The sequence below is a fragment of the Neoarius graeffei genome, chromosome 15, assembly GCF_027579695.1.
Source record: "Neoarius graeffei isolate fNeoGra1 chromosome 15, fNeoGra1.pri, whole genome shotgun sequence".
NCBI classification, from domain to species: Eukaryota; Metazoa; Chordata; class Actinopteri; order Siluriformes; family Ariidae; genus Neoarius; species Neoarius graeffei.
Window position 1 is genome coordinate 73,264,918 of NC_083583.1, and position 17,960 is coordinate 73,282,877.

General features: G+C 42.3%; 1 protein-coding gene across 2 annotated transcripts in view; it reads left to right on the top strand.

Moving 5' to 3' along the window:
• The window catches only part of nav2a (neuron navigator 2a), a 229,138-nt gene that overhangs the window by 89,368 nt on the left and 121,810 nt on the right, over positions 1-17,960 (top strand). Inside the window, exons 11-12 of one of the 2 annotated variants that reach the window (XM_060941848.1) lie at positions 9,392-9,760; positions 10,597-10,719. In XM_060941848.1, the coding sequence (XP_060797831.1) occupies positions 9,392-9,760; positions 10,597-10,719 (492 nt within the window). Of the gene's footprint in view, positions 1-9,391; positions 9,761-10,596; positions 10,720-15,640; positions 15,894-17,960 lie in introns of those variants that run through there. The other variant, XM_060941847.1, reaches the window with a different exon arrangement.

The following is a 17,960-nucleotide window of genomic DNA, read 5'->3' on the forward strand; positions in this document are numbered from 1 at the left end:
CCAGTGATATGAAACAAGTTCAGTTACACAAATTGAAACGTAGCGATTTTCTATGCTATGGAAAGTGCGCACTATAATGACAGGCGTACTAACACCTTCTGCGCGCTTCGGCAGCGCATTGATATCTGAGCTCCGTATCGATGTGCTGCCGAAGCACGCAGAAGGTGTTAGTACGCCTGTCATTATAGTGCGGACTTTCCATAGCATAGAAAATCGCTACGTTTCAATTTGTGTAACTGAACTTGTTTCATATCACTGGTCATATAAACCTATGTAAACAGGAAAAACGCGGAAGTGTTTGGTCGCATCTAACTACAGCCCCAAAAAATACCATTGGCCATGCTGAGCCTAGCTACATTGCTAACAGGAGTGACAGCGCGTCTGACTGACTGGGAGGTCGCGCAAAGCTCGGACAGGTACGGAGCAGCTCGTCTCAATTCAGATAAGAGCATATTTCATTATGGAAGTACGGTGGACTGTTCCTTTAAGCACTGTCTTTTGGGTAATGCCAATGGAAAGAGTAGTGTTTTAGCAAATTAATGTTTAACTAGAAGGGCACTGGGTAAAGTGCATACCTCCACCAAGCCACATATTATCAACATCAAAATCACTTGAACCTAGGATAAGACTAAGGCTGTACACCAAATTTCATCAAAATCCCTTCACTACTTTTTGAGTTACGTTGGGAAAAGACTAAAACGCTATGACGTACACATACATAGTCAGTAAAATCGAGCACATCAGTGTTCGGTGGAAGTTTATCTCCCACAGTGTCGCCTCCAACCCAGAATAAGCAGCCTGTTTGGTTCACTTTGTGCAGTTAGATCATTTCAGTTAGATAGAATCACTTTCCCACTGCAATCAAGCCACACTTGAATTGTTTTGGTTTGCACCCGAGCGATGTTCGTGTTCTCACCTGCACAAACGAACCACTCCGAAACAGGAAATTGCACCAGGGTTCAATTCAAATGGACTAAATTCTGCAGATGTGAAACAGCCTTTAAATGAACAGTACATCCCAGATGAATGCTCAGTCAGCATATCCTTCTCTTTACAGGAGAGTACATCACTTTAATCAAAACACTGGAATTATTGTTTTTTTATTAAATTGACTCAATTCAAAATAGCAAATTAAAGCACAATAGAAATACAACTAGAGTGGATATAAAAAGTCTACACACCCTGTTAAAATGAACGGTTTTTCTGATGTAAAAAAATGAGACCATGAGAAATTATTTCAAAACTTTTCCAACCTTTACTGTAACCTATAACCTGTACAATTCAATTGAAAAACAAACAAATCTGTTCGGGGGAAAAACATAAAAAAATAAAAAACGTACAATAAGCTGGTTGCATAAGTGTGCACACCCTTAAACTAATACTTTGTTGAAGCACATTTTGATTTAATTATTCCATTCAGTCTTTTTGGGTTCACACCTGCCATCAATTAAAATGACTCTGATTAACCCCAAATAAAGTTCAGACATTTACTCAGTTGCTCCTCCAGCAAAAGCCAGGGTTCACAGAGAGCTTACAAAGCATCAGAGGGATCTCATTGTTGAAAGGTATCAGTCAGGAGAAGGGGACAAAAACATTTCCACGGCATTAGATATACCATGGAGCACAGTGAAGACCGTCATCAAGAAGTGGAGAAAATATGGGACAACAGTGACATTACCGAGAACTGGACGTCCCTCCAAAATTGATGAAAAGACTAGATGAAAACTGGTCAGGGAGGCTGCCGAGAGGCCTACAGCAACACTGAAGGAGCTGCAGGAATTTCTGGCAAGTACTGGTTGTGTACGACATGTGACAACAATCTCCCGTATTCTCCATATGTCTGGACTATGAGGTAGGGTCAAAGAAAAACATCCAGGCCCGGCTACATTTTGCAAAAAAATACATCAACTCTCCCAAAAGCGTGTGGGAAAATGTGTTATGGTCTGATGAAACCAAGATTGAACTTTTTGGCCACAATTCCAAAAGGTATGTTTGGTGCAAAAACAACACTGCACATCACCAAAAGAACACCATACCCACGGTGAAGCATGGTGGTGGCAGCATCATGTTCTGGGGTTGTTTTTCTTCAGCTGGAACAGGGACTTTAGTCAAAGTGGAGGGAATTATCAACAGTTCTAAATACCAGTCAATTTTGGCCCCAAACCTTCAGGTGTCTGCTAGAAAGCTGAAGATGGAGAGAAATTTCATCTTTCAGCATGACAATGACCCCAAAAGAGTTTTGGAACGGCCCAGCCAGAGCCCAGACCTAAATCCAATTGAAAATCTGTGGGGTGACCTGAAGAGGGCTGTGCACAAGAGACGCCCTCGCAATCTGACAGATCTGGAGCGCTTTTGCAAGGAAGAGTGGGCAAATATTGCCAAGTCTAGATGTGGCAGGCTGATAGACTCTGACCCAAAAAGACTGAATGCTGTAATTAAATCAAAAGGTGCTTCAAGAAAGTATTAGTTTAAGGGTGTGCACACTTATGCAACCAGCTTATTGTACCTTTTTTATTTTTTATGTTTTCCCCCCAACAGATTTGTTTGTTTTTCAGTTGAATTGTACAGGTTATAGGTCACTTTAAAGGTGGGAAAAGTTTTGAAATTATTTATCGTCGTCTCATTTTTTTTTTTACATCAGAAAAACCGATCATTTTAACGGGGTGTGTACACTTTTTATATCCACTGTACATGACCTTTGATTGCCACATTGTCATAATAAATATTAATTAGTCGTTCAAGTACTCATTCTCACCCTTAAAATCAGTTATGATTATAATTTTAGGTAAGGTTGTTATTGCAGTTCATAATGTATCCAGTAGATGGCAGTGATGTATTAATACAGTAATGTCTATTGCTGATAGCGCAGATGACCTGAAATCAGCTGTGCTTAGGAAATAACAGTATTTAAACTCCTGCTTCACAAACTGAAAGTGAATTACACATCTAACAAGTGTTGCCAGGCAAAACAAACCTCGCCCGGTTGCACTTATGATGAACATGAAGGAAAATATCGCAAAAAAAAAAAAAGGTACCCTGTGGGTACATGTGGCTACTGCTTATAAATAAAATAGTTTTCTGATCCCATGTCCATAGAGCATATATATTTACTCTCTGAGTCAGTAGCCACAAAAATGAAGCATAATCCAAAAATGAACAATTTAAAAATCACAGAAGTAAAATATACCAAGTGTCTGTACTTTATATTATTCTACTCTTATCCAGAGGTGGACAAAGTACCCAATTTCAGTACTTAAGTCAAGTACAGATCCCATTGGTTAAACGTGACTCCGATACAAGTGAAAGTTCTCCAGTCAAAATTTTACTGAAGTTAAAGTACTGAAGTACTTGCTTTTAAAAATATTTAAGGATTAAAAGTACATTTTCTGTCAGTGCATTGTTGTATTATTGCCACAATGCTTATAATACCTAATGCCTCTGAAGCAACCAACTGGATTTACTGACTAACTTGTAGAACCTGTAGAATAAACACCTGGTAGAACGTTACAAAATGAAACACAACTGAACTGAAAAAGAACCATTGTCTTTTTTTTTTTTAATTGTAACACCCCCACAAAGCAGCATGGTAGTGTTCTGACCCAGCTCTGGTGTTTGTGCACGCATGTATCCATCCATCCATCCATCCATCCATAACCGCTTATCCTGTCCAGGGTCGCAGGCAAGCTGGAGCCTATCCCAGCTGACTATGGGAGAGAGGTGGGGTACACCTGACATGCAAACAAACTCTTCTCAAACTCGAAATCATATTGGGTAGCTAACGTTACTAGAAAAGAAAGATTTCTACATTTTGTTTATTTGGCAAGATTATGCTAAAACATATATTTCTGAAAGGACTTCAGATAAGTTGACGTTATTCATGTTACCGTAACTCCGTTTTTATATGCTAACTAACAGTGTCCAAGTTAACTAGCTATAGTGGGGCAAAAAAGTATTTAGTCAGCCACCAAGTGTACAAGTTCTCCCACTTAAAAAGATGAGAGAGGCCTGTAATTTTCATCATAGGTACACTTCAACTATGAGAGACAGAATGGGGGGAAAGAATCCAGGAAATCACATTGTAGGATTTTTAATGACTTAATTGGTAAATTCCTCGGTAAAATAAGTATTTGGTCACCTACAAACAAGCAATATTTCTGGCTCTCACAGACCTGTAACTTCTTCTTTAAGAGGCTCCTCTGTCCTCCACTCGTTACCTGTATTAATGGCACCTGTTTGAACTCGTTATCAGTATAAAAGACACCTGTCCACAACCTCAAACAGTCACACTCCAAACTCCACTATGGCCAAGACCAAAGAGCTGTCAAAGGACACCAGAAACAAAATTGTAGACCTGCACCAGGCTGGGAAGACTGAATCTGCAATAGGTAAGCAGCTTGGTGTGAAGAAATCAACTGTGGGAGCAATTATTAGAAAATGGAAGACATACAAGACCACTGATAATCTCCCTCGATCTGGGGCTCCACGCAAGATCTCACCCCGTGGGGTCAAAATGATCACAAGAACGGTGAGCAAAAATCCCAGAACCACACAGGGGGACCTAGTGAATGACCTGCAGAGAGCTGGGACCAAAGTAACAAAGGCTACCATCAGTAACACACTACGCCGCCAGGGACTCAAATCCTGCAGTGCCAGACGTGTCCCCCTGCTTAAGCCAGTACATGTCCAGGCCCGTCTGAAGTTTGCTAGAGAGCATTTGGATGATCCAGAAGAGGATTGGGAGAATGTCATATGGTCAGATGAAACCAAAATAGAACTTTTTGGTAAAAACTCAACTTGTCGTGTTTGGAGGAGAAAGAATGCTGAGTTGCATCCAAAGAACACCATACCTACTGTGAAGCATGGGGGTGGAAACATCATGCTTTGGGGCTGTTTTTCTGCAAAGGGACCAGGACGACTGATCCGTGTAAAGGAAAGAATGAATGGGGCCATGTATCGTGAGATTTTGAGTGAAAACCTCCTTCCATCAGCAAGGGCATTGAAGATGAAACGTGGCTGGGTCTTTCAGCATGACAATGATCCCAAACACACCACCCGGGCAACGAAGGAGTGGCTTCGTAAGAAGCATTTCAAGGTCCTGGAGTGGCCTAGCCAGTCTCCAGATCTCAACCCCATAGAAAATCTTTGGAGGGAGTTGAAAGTCCGTGTTGCCCAGCGACAGCCCCAAAACATCACTGCTCTAGAGGAGATCTGCATGGAGGAATGGGCCAAAATACCAGCAACAGTGTGTGAAAACCTTGTGAAGACTTACAGAAAACGTTTGACCTCTGTCATTGCCAACAAAGGGTATATAACAAAGTACTGAGATGAACTTTTGTTATTGACCGAATACTTATTTTCCACCATAATTTGCAAATAAATTCTTTAAAAATCAGACAATGTGATTTCCTGGATTCTTTCCCCCCATTCTGTCTCTCATAGTTGAAGTGTACCTATGATGAAAATTACAGGCCTCTCTCATCTTTTTAAGTGGGAGAACTTGCACAATTGGTGACTGACTAAATACTTTTTTGCCCCGCTGTATGTGTTATTGTTAGCCATGGACAAGGCGATGGCGACTTGGTGAGCAAATCCATTGAAAGTCATTTGACGAGCCAGCCTGCATAGCTATTGCAGCGTTATCGCTAGCTCTAAAAGCACAGACAACGTCATTACAAGCTTTCTCTTGGAATAAAACTTTTACAGACCTCAATATGCTCCCGCAGGTCGGACGGCAAGTTTTTGTAGGCTGTGATTTGCTCCGTTTTAGGCAAACACAGCAAACATTTAAAACAAAACGACTCATCATTCCTTTCATGAATGGAAGAGTCTGAAACGTTCCCCAGAAGAACCGCCTCCTTCCATTCTGCCATCAACTGATCGTGTTAAATAACGCTGCTGAGAGATCACTGAACTTGATTTTATACAGTCTATGGATGTGATGTGACCCTAGTGATTACTGATCGGCTCTCAGTGTCACCTGCGAAAAAACCATCACATTTTAGAGAAGACAAGAAAAAAACATCCACTTTCAAAGCTGCTTCATAGTAATGAGTAACGAGGACCTGGATAGAAATGTAGTGGAGTGTAAAGTACGATATTTGTCTTTCAAATGTAGTGAAGTTAAAGTCATAAGTTTCCAAAAAAAAAAATACTCAAGTAAATACAGATACTCAAAGTGTACTTTAGTAAATGTACTTCGTTACTGTCCACCTCTACTCTTACCTCTTGTAGTTTTCGAAACTGAAATCTCCGAACTGAGGCTGACATGCACACACTGTCGCCATGACCGAAACCCTTATTTCCCGGAAATGGCCTGGTGCTAGAGCTCAGTAGAACGCACTTTCCCTCTGTAATAAGCATAAACATGTCTGAAAGTGATTTCTTTAATCTGTTTATTTCAAATAGTGAGCCGAATTGTATACACTCACTGGCCATTTTAATCGGAACACGTGCATGTGCAGTGCGTGACTGTTACACTTACATTCTTACAGCACGATTACGTAATGGCTCGCGCCTCTATATGAGGCAGGAGCCACAACAAAAATGATTTTGACCTTTTTGGTGACCTTGACCGGATGACCCTCAAAATGTTGGAGGTTCTATTTGAGACCAATGCGCATCTACCCTGAAAGTTTCATGAAGATTGATCCAGCTGTTTTCCCATAATATCATTTAAAAAAAACAAACAAAGAAAGCTGACCGAAAACAATACTTCGCCCCGCTTACTCCATAGTGGGTGAAGTAACAAAGATTAAGCCATGATACTGTGTATAATGGTGTAATATATGGAGAAATACTTGGTTCAGGGGCGGCACGGTGGTGTAGTGGTTAGCGCTGTTGCCTCACAGCAAGAAGGTCCGGGTTCGAGCCCCGTGGCCGGCGAGGGCCTTTCTGTGCGGAGTTTGCATGTTCTCCCCATGTCCGTGTGGGTTTCCTCCGGGTGCTCCGGTTTCCCCCACAGTCCAAAGACATGCAGGTTAGGTTAACTGGTGACTCTAAATTGAGCGTAGGTGTGAATGTGAGTGTGAATGGTTGTCTGTGTCTATGTGTCAGCCCTGTGATGACCTGGTGACTTGTCCAGGGTGTACCCCGCCTTTCGCCCGTAGTCAGCTGGGATAGGCTCCAGCTTGCCTGCGACCCTGTAGAACAGGATAAAGTGGCTAGAGATAATGAGATAAGATGAGATACTTCAGGGGTGTCCAAACTGATCCATAAAGGGCCGTGTGGCTGCAGGTTTTCATTCCAGCCATGCAGCAGCACACCTGACTTGGCTCATTCAATCAACTGAACTGTCTTCACACAGTCAAATACTTGCAGCCACACCCACCCTTGATTAAAGGGTGGGTGTGTCAGTTGATTGAATAAGCCAAATCAGGTGTGCTGCTGCATGGCTGGAATGAAAACCTGCAGCCACATGGCTCTTTATGGATCAGTTTGGACACCCCTGAGATACTTGGTTCAGTCATTATGGCCGTTAAAGGAGGTGACCCTCAGCAGCTTCAGAGAACATCAGAGAGGGAGATTCCTCTATCCTACACGCCACTGTTTATTAAACTTCATCATTTTAATCCTGAAAATTAAGCTTTTAAGAGCTTTGAAAATATTTGTTAAAGTGTGTTATATACAGTGGTGCTTGAAAGTTTGTGAACCCTTTAGAATTTTCTATATTTCTGCATAAATAAAACATCATCAGATTTTCACACAAGTCCAAAAAGTAGATAAAGAGAACCCAGTTAAACAAGTGAGACAAAAAATATGATACTTGGTCATTTATTTATTGAGGAAAATGATCCAATATTACATTTCTGTGAGTGGCAAAAGTATGTGAACCTCTAGGATTAGCAGTGAATTTGAAGGTGAAATTAGAGTCAGGTGTTTTCAATCAATGGGATGACAATCAGGTGTGAGTGGGCACCCTGTTTTATTTAAAGAACAGGGATCTATCAAAGTCTGATCTTCACAACACATGTTTGTGGAAGCGTATCATGGCACGAACAAAGGAGATTTCTGAGGACCTCAGAAAAAGCGTTGTTGATGCTCATGAGGCTGGAAAAGGTTACAAAACCATGTCTAAAGAGTTTGGACTCCACCAATCCACAGTCAGACAGATTGTGTACAAATGGAGGAAATTCAAGATCATTGTTACCCTCCCCAGGAGTGGTCGACCAACAAAGATCACTCCAAGAGCAAGGTGTGTAATAGTCAGTGAGGTCACAAAAGACCCCAGAGTAACTTCTAAGCAACTGAAGGCCTCTCTCACATTGGCTAATGTTAATGTTCATGAGTCCACCATCAGGAGAACACTGAACAACAATGGTGTGCATGGCAGGGTTGCAAGGAGAAAGCCTCTGCTGTCCAAAAAGAACATTGCTGCTCGTCTGCAGTTTGCTAAAGATCACGTGGACAAGCCAGAAGGCTATTGGAAAAATGTTTTGTGGACGGATGAGACCAAAATAGAACTTTTTGCTTTAAATGAGAAGTGTTATGTTTGGAGAAAGGAAAACACTGCATTCCAGCATAAGAACCTTATCCCATCTGTGAAACATGGTGGTGGTAGTATCATGGTTTGGGCCTGTTTTGCTGCATCTGGGCCAGGACGGCTTGCCATCATTGATGGAACAATGAATTCTGAATTATACCAGCGAAATCTAAAGAAAAATGTCAGAACATCTGTCCATGAACTGAATCTCAAGAGAAGGTGGGTCATGCAGCAAGACAACAACCCTAAGCACACAAGTCGTTCTACCAAAGAATGGTTAAAGAAAAAATAAAGTGAATGTTTTGGAATGGCCACGTCAAAGTCCTGACCTTAATCCAATGGACATGTTGTGGAAGGACCGGAAGCGAGCAGTTCATGTGAGGAAACCCACCAACATCCCAGAGTTGAAGCTGTTCTGTACGGAGGAACGGGCTAAAATTCCTCCAAGCCGGTGTGCAGGACTGATTAACAGTTACCGCAAATGTTTAGTTGCAGTTATTGCTGCACAAGGGGGTCACACCAGATACTGAAAGCAAAGGTTCACATACTTTTGCCACTCACAGTTATGTAATATTGGATCATTTTCCTCAATAAATAAATGACCAAGTATAATATTTTTGTCTCATTTGTTTAACTGGGTTCTCTTTATCTACTTTTAGGACTTGTGTGAAAATCTGATGATGTTTTCGGTCATATGTAAGCAGAAATGTAGAAAATTCTAAAGGGTTCACAAACTTTCAAGCACCACTGTATTTTGTACTTGAATATAAAGTCAGTACTGTGCTACATTCCTAATAAACCGAGTGTATATACAGTCTATTATATGCTACTATCTTCAGAACTTTTCCCCTCAGTACTGTACTATAAATCTCCATCAAATCCTGTCTCTAATCTAACTGTGGTCTTCATCAGCGCTCTAGAAACGTTTGATAGTGGCATCACCACGGAAATGAACACTCGTGGTTTTCGGTCATCTCGTGCTGCGCCACTCTCCTGGACCAATCGGATTGGCCCGTCCAGCCCACGGCTGCAGGCAGGCGACGCCCCCTCACCAGGAAATGGATATCCGGCACATGGAGGCACTGGCGGGCCTGCCCTGGGTCACACACGCTATCTTTACTCCACCCCTCTGCGCAGGCAGCTAGCAGCACGCAGCAGCGCCATCTGTGGGCTTGAGCTGGGAGAGCGGGGTGGAGAGGAACTCGAGCTTGACGTCAGTGGCTATGTGAGCGACGGCGATGTGCTGGCCAAGAATGCACATGCTGATGAACTCAGCAGTGGGTGAGTTTCAGATCTCATAGTTCCATGTTGTACCGGTGAGTATTGTCTTCAGAATATCTTTCACTGAGATGTACTGCACATCTGGATGACATCCATAAAAAAAATAAAGTGTGGAACGGCAGAAATTTTTTTTTGCATTTTTCATGTAACCCTAGAAATTTTTGATGAAGTTGAACACTAACACATTTTGTCTCACTGTAAATCATAAACTATGATGATGGTGATGATAAATACTGAGGAAAATGTTTATTAGTTTTCTAAACTGGGCCAAAAAGGTAAAGGTTGAGGATGCTACAGCTGTTTTACTGTAAATACTTTAAATAAGCAACCAATGCCTGAATTATCAGGAGTTTTTTGATTCAATGATCTCTTTAATTCATTTTTCTATTTTTGGCATCATATGTCAAACTGCTTCTTTAGTCTGAACTGACGGGTTTGTGTAGTTTTAATGGATGATTGAGTTTATATTTTTAACAGCCATATTAACGGCTCTGTAAATCTAATTCCATATAATTTTCTTAAGAGTCAAATCATGGTTGAATTTCATGGCTGCTGTTTTGTTCTTGAACTCTTTTGTGCATTTTATAGAGCCATTGCCTCAGATTAAGTAGTTTACTGTGTGTGTGGTGGCGTTGGTTTAACGGTAAGTGCACAGAGAGATAGAAAGCATCAGAAACTGCTATTGCCAAGAGATGAACAAAAACTGTGTATACTACACATTTACAACATCTCTCTTAATTTTAAGCCATTTTTGTACTAATTAATTGTTCTTTTTCTGTCTGTCTGTCTGTCTGTCTGTCTGTCTGTCTGTCTGTTTCTCTTACACACACACACAGTTACCTGACCGATGGTGGATTGAGTTTGTATACTCGTCGTATGAACCGTTTCCCAGATGGACTGGCGTTGATGCGAGAAACTTTGCAGAAGCATGTATCAACAGGTCAAGGAGACGCAGACAGGTACTATCATCATCATCATGGTGATTGTTATACAGTACTTTATCACTGGCTATTGCACATGGCAATCTTGCCTGAGAGCAGTACAGCGTATTCTGATTGATGAATACTGAAAAAATATTCTGAAAGATGAAAGACTCAGGATTACCACTATTCTTGACACAAAGGGGATTAAAACAAAATATATAGTTAAAAATCTTGGTGTTTTCATTGACAGCGAGCTAAACTTTGACAGTCACATGAAAGCAATCACTAAATCGGGATTTTATCACCTAAAAAACATTTCCAAACTAAGAGGACTTATGTCAAAAAATTATCTGGAAAAACTTATACATGCCTTCATCTCTAGTAGGGTTGATTACTGCAATGGCCTTTTCACAGGCCTGCCAAAAAAACCTGTCAAACGACTTCAGCTGGTTCAAAATGCAGCGGCGAGGGTTCTCACACGAACAAAAAGAACAGAGCACATTACTCCAATTCTAAGGTCCCTTCACTGGCTTCCAGTAAGCTACAGAATTGACTTTAAAGCATTGCTGCTGGTGTACAAATCTCTAAATGGTACAGGGCCCAATTACCTCTCTGATATGTTGCAGCGGCCTAACCCAGTCAGATCTACCAGATCGCAGCAGAAAAATTTACTGTTAAAACCTGTTGTTAAAACAAAGTGTGGTGAAGCAGCTTTTAGCTACTATGCAGTGCAGCTATGGAACCAACTCCCAGAGGACATCAAAAATGCTCCTGCTGTTGGCAGCTTCAAATCTAGATTAAAGACCAAGCTGTTCTCAGATGCTTTCTGCTAACTGATAAATATCATCATCTTTACATGTTTTAAACTTTACTTAACTTTTATTCCATTTTATTCTGCTGTTTTTTACTTAACTTTTACTTCATTTTATTATTTTATTTCTACTATTGTTGAATTCTTATTATTTTTTCTCTTTTCTTCCCCATTTATTTTATGTAATTTTATTTTCTATTGTTTACTGTTTTGCTTTTACCTCTGTAAAGCACATTGAACTGCCACTGTGTATGAAACGCGTTATATAAATAAACTTGCCTTGCCTTGATTGGCTGAGAGCGGTACAGCATGTTCTGATTGGTTGAGAGTGGGACATTGTGTTCTGATTGGTTGAGAGTGGGCGGTACAGCGGGTTCTGATTGGCTGAGAGTGGGCGGTACAGCGGGTTCTGATTGGCTAAGAGCGGGCAGTACAGCGGGTTCTGATTGGTTGAGAGCGGGCGGTACAGCGGGTTCTGACTGGTTGAGAGTGGGCGGTACAGCGGGTTCTGATTGGTTGAGAGCGGGCGGTACAGCGGGTTCTGATTGGTTGAGAGCGGGCGGTACAGCGGGTTCTGATTGGCTGAGAGTGGGCGGTACAGCGGGTTCTGATTGGCTGAGAGCGGGCGGTACAGCGGGTTCTGATTGGTTGAGAGCGGGCGGTACAGCGGGTTCTGATTGGTTGAGAGCGGGCGGTACAGCGGGTTCTGATTGGCTGAGAGTGGGTGGTACAGCGGGTTCTGATTGGTTGAGAGTGGGCGGTACAGCGGGTTCTGATTGGTTGAGTGGGCGGTACAGCGGGTTCTGATTGGCTGAGAGTGGGTGGTACAGCGGGTTCTGATTGGTTGAGAGCGGGCGGTACAGCGGGTTCTGATTGGTTGAGAGCGAGCGGTACAGCGGGTTCTGATTGGCTGAGAGCGGGCGGTACAGCGGGTTCTGATTGGTTGAGAGTGGGCGGTACAGCGGGTTCTGATTGGCTGAGAGGGGGTGGTACAGCGGGTTCTGATTGGTTGAGAGCGGGCGGTACAGCGGGTTCTGATTGGTTGAGAGCGGGCGGTACAGCGGGTTCTGATTGGTTGAGAGCGGGCGGTACAGCGGGTTCTGATTGGTTGAGAGCGGGCGGTACAGCGGGTTCTGATTGGTTGAGAGTGGGCGGTACAGCGGGTTCTGATTGGCTGAGAGCGGGCGGTACAGCGGGTTCTGATTGGTTGAGAGCGAGCGGTACAGCGGGTTCTGATTGGCTGAGAGCGGGCGGTACAGCGGGTTCTGATTGGTTGAGAGCGGGCGGTACAGCGGGTTCTGATTGGTTGAGAGCAGGCGGTACAGCGGGTTCTGATTGGCTGAGAGCGGGCGGTACAGCGGGTTCTGATTGGTTGAGAGTGGGCGGTACAGCGGGTTCTGATTGGTTGATTGGTTGGTCTCCAGGATTATTAGGATCTGTCCAGGTGTTTCTTACAGAAGTAGACCCCACTCCCACTCTTCCCAGAGCTACCTGGTCTGTCTCAGCCTGGTGCTCTGATTCGCTCTCATGCTTGAGTGCATGAGTACGGTCTTTTCCCTTTCTTTCTGTCTCTCTTTGTCCTTCCTTTTAAATTTAATTTTTCCTCCCCACAGGATGTTGTGGTTTACCTCCACACTATAAACACCCTTGAAGGGTGGGATAAGATATTCTCTCTCTCTCTCTCTCTCTCTCTCTCTCTCTGTCTGTCTGTCTGTCTGACACACACATACACACACACACACACACTGCAGTCACATGAGATGTTTCTCTCTTTGATGGCAGATAGACATCCTAATTGGAGCTTGTGTGTGTGTGTCTATCCACATTCACTGGATATGAGCAATCACGTGCTCTGATTGGCTGCTCTACTACTAGGATATCAGCTCATACACTACCGTTCAAAAGTTTGGGGTCACTTTGAAATGTCCTTATTTTTGAAAGAAAAGCACTGTTCTTTTCAATGAAGATCACTTTAAACTAATCAGAAATCCACTCTATACATTGCTAATGTGGTAAATGACTATTCTAGCTGCAAATGTCTGGTTTTTGGTGCAATATCTCCATAGGTGTATAGAGGCCCATTTCCAGCAACTCTCACTCCAGTGTTCTAATGGTACAATGTGTTTGCTCATTGCCTCAGAAGGCTAATGGATGATTAGAAAACCCTTGTACAATCATGTTAGCACAGCTGAAAACAGTTGAGCTCTTTAGAGAAGCTATAAAACTGACCTTCCTTTGAGCAGATTGAGTTTCTGGAGCATCACATTTGTGGGGTCGATTAAATGCTCAAAATGGCCAGAAAAATGTCTCGACTATATTTTCTATTCATTTTACAACTTATGGTGGGAAATAAAAGTGTGACTTTTCATGGAAAACACAAAATTGTCTGGGTGACCCCAAACTTTTGAACGGTAGTGTATACCACGAGTAGAGAAAAACAAAATGGCAGAGCGTGTTGCTGAACCAACTGAGGACAAAATAAAAACTCTAATCGAAAACAAAACCCCCCAAAAATACAAAGAACAGCAACAAAATATGGAATGAAAGTATTTGATGGTAAGAACCTACCTTTTTTTGTTTTTCAAGAATTATTATTATAGCATTTCCTCACAAATTGCTCCCGTCATTTCGCCAGTTTGTTTACATTCTAAGCGGAAATGATTTTGTCGGGCTTTTTGTATGAAGTTTTTATTTATCGAATTTGCTAAAAATAAAATGCTCTGTTTCTCAAAATACAGTGAATTTGGATAGAATAAAACCATTATTCCACTCAATCTTGGTTGACAACTCAAGTACATGGATTATAGACAACTTGGTGCTACGCGCCTCGTCAGCTATCGGCTCATGTACGACTCGATTTTGTGGAATAACTGTTTGTTTATTTATATATAGTGTGCGTGTCACAAAAGGTCAGTCAGGGCAGGTCTTCTGAAGCAGATGTTAGTTGATTGGAGAGTCATTTATATCTCTTTGCTATAAGGAAAACCTTTGGTGTGTGTGTGTGTGTGTGTGTGTGTGTGTGTGTGTGAGAGTGGTCTCCTCCCATAGAGCACAGCTGTATTTAGATGTGAAACCTCAGTCCTGAAATAAACACTTCATTCCCTCAGACGTTGAGAGAACACACACAACACTTATAAATACAAATGTGGGAAAGAAAACACTGTTTTTAAAAGTTAATAGTTAACATTATTTGAAGCTTTTTTTTTTAAAGTTCACTGAATTGTGCATTCTTCCTCAGCACTATGGTATCAGCTTGTGAAGGTGTACTTGAAGATGAAATCTTAGCTAATGACAGATTTAATTTTAATTTACTGAATATGAAATTAGTCTGCTATTTTATAATGATTTTTTTTTTAAATGCAGAAACGGTGTTACTGAACTATGTATTTAGGGTGGGACAGAAATAGAGAGATATGTGGAGAGAGAAAGATGGACAGGAGTGCAGGGAGACAGATGGTTGGCTGCTGTGGTGCTGCTCTTTTAGCTCAGTATGTTCGCTGAGGCAGTAATAACAGCTCTGTGTTCCAGAAAGATACACTGATCTCTAATTAACATTACACACACACCACAAGGCCAGGCTCTGTGTGTGTGTGTGTGCGTGCGTGTGTGTGTGTGTAATACTTCGGGAAGTTGGAGTTCAGAGTTCCATCATTTTTGACTTCTGTGTTTTGGAGCTACAGAGTGGAAACAAACTGTAAAGATGTTATAAAGTCCAGTGTTGTAGATTTAATAAGTGAATATCTCTGTATGTTGACTGATCTACAGTAAACACTTGTATACACAGTATAATTCATTTAAAGATAAGAAGTGCCGCTTCGTTTCCCACTGATGCTGTGAGCACGTTGATCTGCTGTCGCGTTCCTGAACTCGGAGCCGAGAAGAACGTCCTGAGATCCCAAGCGGAAATTCAGAGTTCAGCAGGACGTTTACTTTGGATTTTACTAGTCAGATATCAGAAATGACAAGTTATGACCCGTGTGTGTGTGTGTGTGTGTGTGTGTGTGTGTGTGTGTGTGTGTGTGGCCAGCACTTCACTGGTTATGTCTGTTCTAGGATCAGATTACAGAGAGAGAGAGAGAGAGAGAGAGAGAGCAAGTGAGCGAGAGAGAGGGAGGTAAACGCAGAGCAGTAAATGAATGAATGGAGTGAGTGCAAGAAGAGACTGAAGGAGAGAATGAAAAATTATTTGGTTGAAAATAGGAGACAAAAAGAGAGACAGAGCAGAGAAGGACAGTGGGACAAAAGAAAGAATACTGGGTGGAATCACAGATGGATGGATGGATAGATAGATAGATCTCAGCACTAAACCCATGAAGCATCGACATTCCATTCACTTGCTGGTTCCCAGTTCAGTGGTTCAGGCTCCCAGTATCTACGGCAACCAAGGATCCCTGGACAGGTAGACGTGTGTGTGTGTGTGTGTGTATTTAGTATAGCAGTTAGTTAGTTAGTTAGTTAGTTAGTTAGTTAGTTAGTTAGTTAGTTAGTTAGTTAGTTAGTTAGTACTATAACATTCTCTAATGTGTGTATGATGCATGTGTGTTTTCTTAAGCCTCCAAATGACTGTTTAAAACTTCCATCTTCCCAAATCTCCCAAATTCCTTCAACTACGGTACATTTCTCTCTGTGCTTTCAGATTATCGTGTGTGTGTGTGTGTGTGTGTGTGTGTGTGAGAGAGAGAGAGATAAACAGGTAGGTGATTTGCTGCATAGTTTTTATACATGACTGATGTTCGAGATGGATAGTGAGTGTGTGTGTGTGTGTGTGTGTGTGTGTGTGTGTGTGTGTGTGTGTGTGTGTTGTGGTTTTATGAACCCATTCATTGTAATACAGAGATTTTTCTCACACATGCACACACACATTATGAGAAGCACATTGAGATTTAGGCAGAATGTTTATCTAAAACAGTGAGTGATGAAGGAATATTGTGGAAATAATGGAATCGACTTCTTTTTACCTGATTTTTCACCCAATTTGTCACTTCAGACCCACCAGCCAGCTCTCACTAATCAGCTAACAGCCACCAGCTGAGGAGGGTGAAGACTATCCTCTGTGTCCTCTGGGCCACATGAAGCATCTTATGGGATTTTTTTTTTCTCATTCTGCGTCTCAGAGCAGTGTAACACACTTGGAGAAAAGTGCTATCCTCCGTCTTCCACGTACGTGAGCTCATAGACGCTCACGATTGGCTAATGTCCCTGTGATCGACGGGTGATCTCACACCGACGGGCTGAAGGAGTTCACATTAGTCATTTCAATATTAGATAATATGCGGGTGCTTTATTACCCAGACTGATGAAGCAGGAGGAGTTTCGAGCTGGTGTAGTGGGTTGCGGAGGCGGCGATGACAGCGAGCCATCATTTCTCTTTCCATTCTGGGTTATAAATAGGTACGTTTTATTATATATCTTGGACGCTGATGGAAAACTTGTGTGAACAAAACCAGATATGTATTTAAAGCTAGGCAAAAACTGTTGTTCTAGTTTTTTTGAAAACTTTTTTTTTTCCAGCTGATTTAGTTTGCACTTTAGAGTAAGTTCAGATCAGCTGTGTCATTCCAAACATCACTGTACACCGTCTCTAAATTCTCTTGGGTGATTTATTATATTTATTATATGACATCATTATATGACATCATACACAGTGGTGTAGTGGTTAGCGCTGTCGCCTCACAGCAAGAAGGTCCGGGTTCGAGCCCTGTGGCCGGCGAGGGCCTTTCTGCGAGGAGTTTGCATGTTCTCTGTGTGGGTTTCCTCCGGGTGCTCCGGTTTCCCCCACAGTCCAAAGACATACAGTTAGGTTAACATAGGACGGCCTTGGGCTGAAGAGCCCAAGAGTGACGGCGCGTACGTATGCAGCGGCTTTGCTCTCCTGTGATGAACTAAATTTCGTTGTACATTTGTGCAGTGACAATAAAGGCATTCTATTCTATTCTATTCTATTCTATTCTATTCTGGACTAATTTTCAGACAAAACCGTAATGAAGGCTGTCCGGGGTTACAGAAGAGCTGTGGAAGATTCTCCAAGATGTTTATAAAAACATACCAACAACTATTCTTCTAAAACTATACAAATGCCGCTTTTCCACTACCAACGTGGCTGAGTTGGGCTGAGCCGTGCCGTGCTGAGTTGGGCTGAGTCGAGCTGAGCGGGGCTGTTGGAGTTGCATTTCGACTACAACCGCACTGAACCGTGCTGGCTGGAAGTGGGTGGACACATTGGGTGGAGTTAGCGAAAGTGGGTGGACGTCACATGATGTCGTTAGGCGGCGCAAACAGTGACATCAGTGACCTTTTAAGCAGTAGTCTCACGACCCGGATAGTAAACAATAAACATGGAGGACATGGAGTCGTTAGTGTTGCTGGTCTTGGTGCTGTGGCTTGTTGTCACCGACAACGCCAACAGATACTGGCAAGAGCGTATAGATGAGGCGAGGTGCATAGGGCTTCATAATTCTCGTAATTC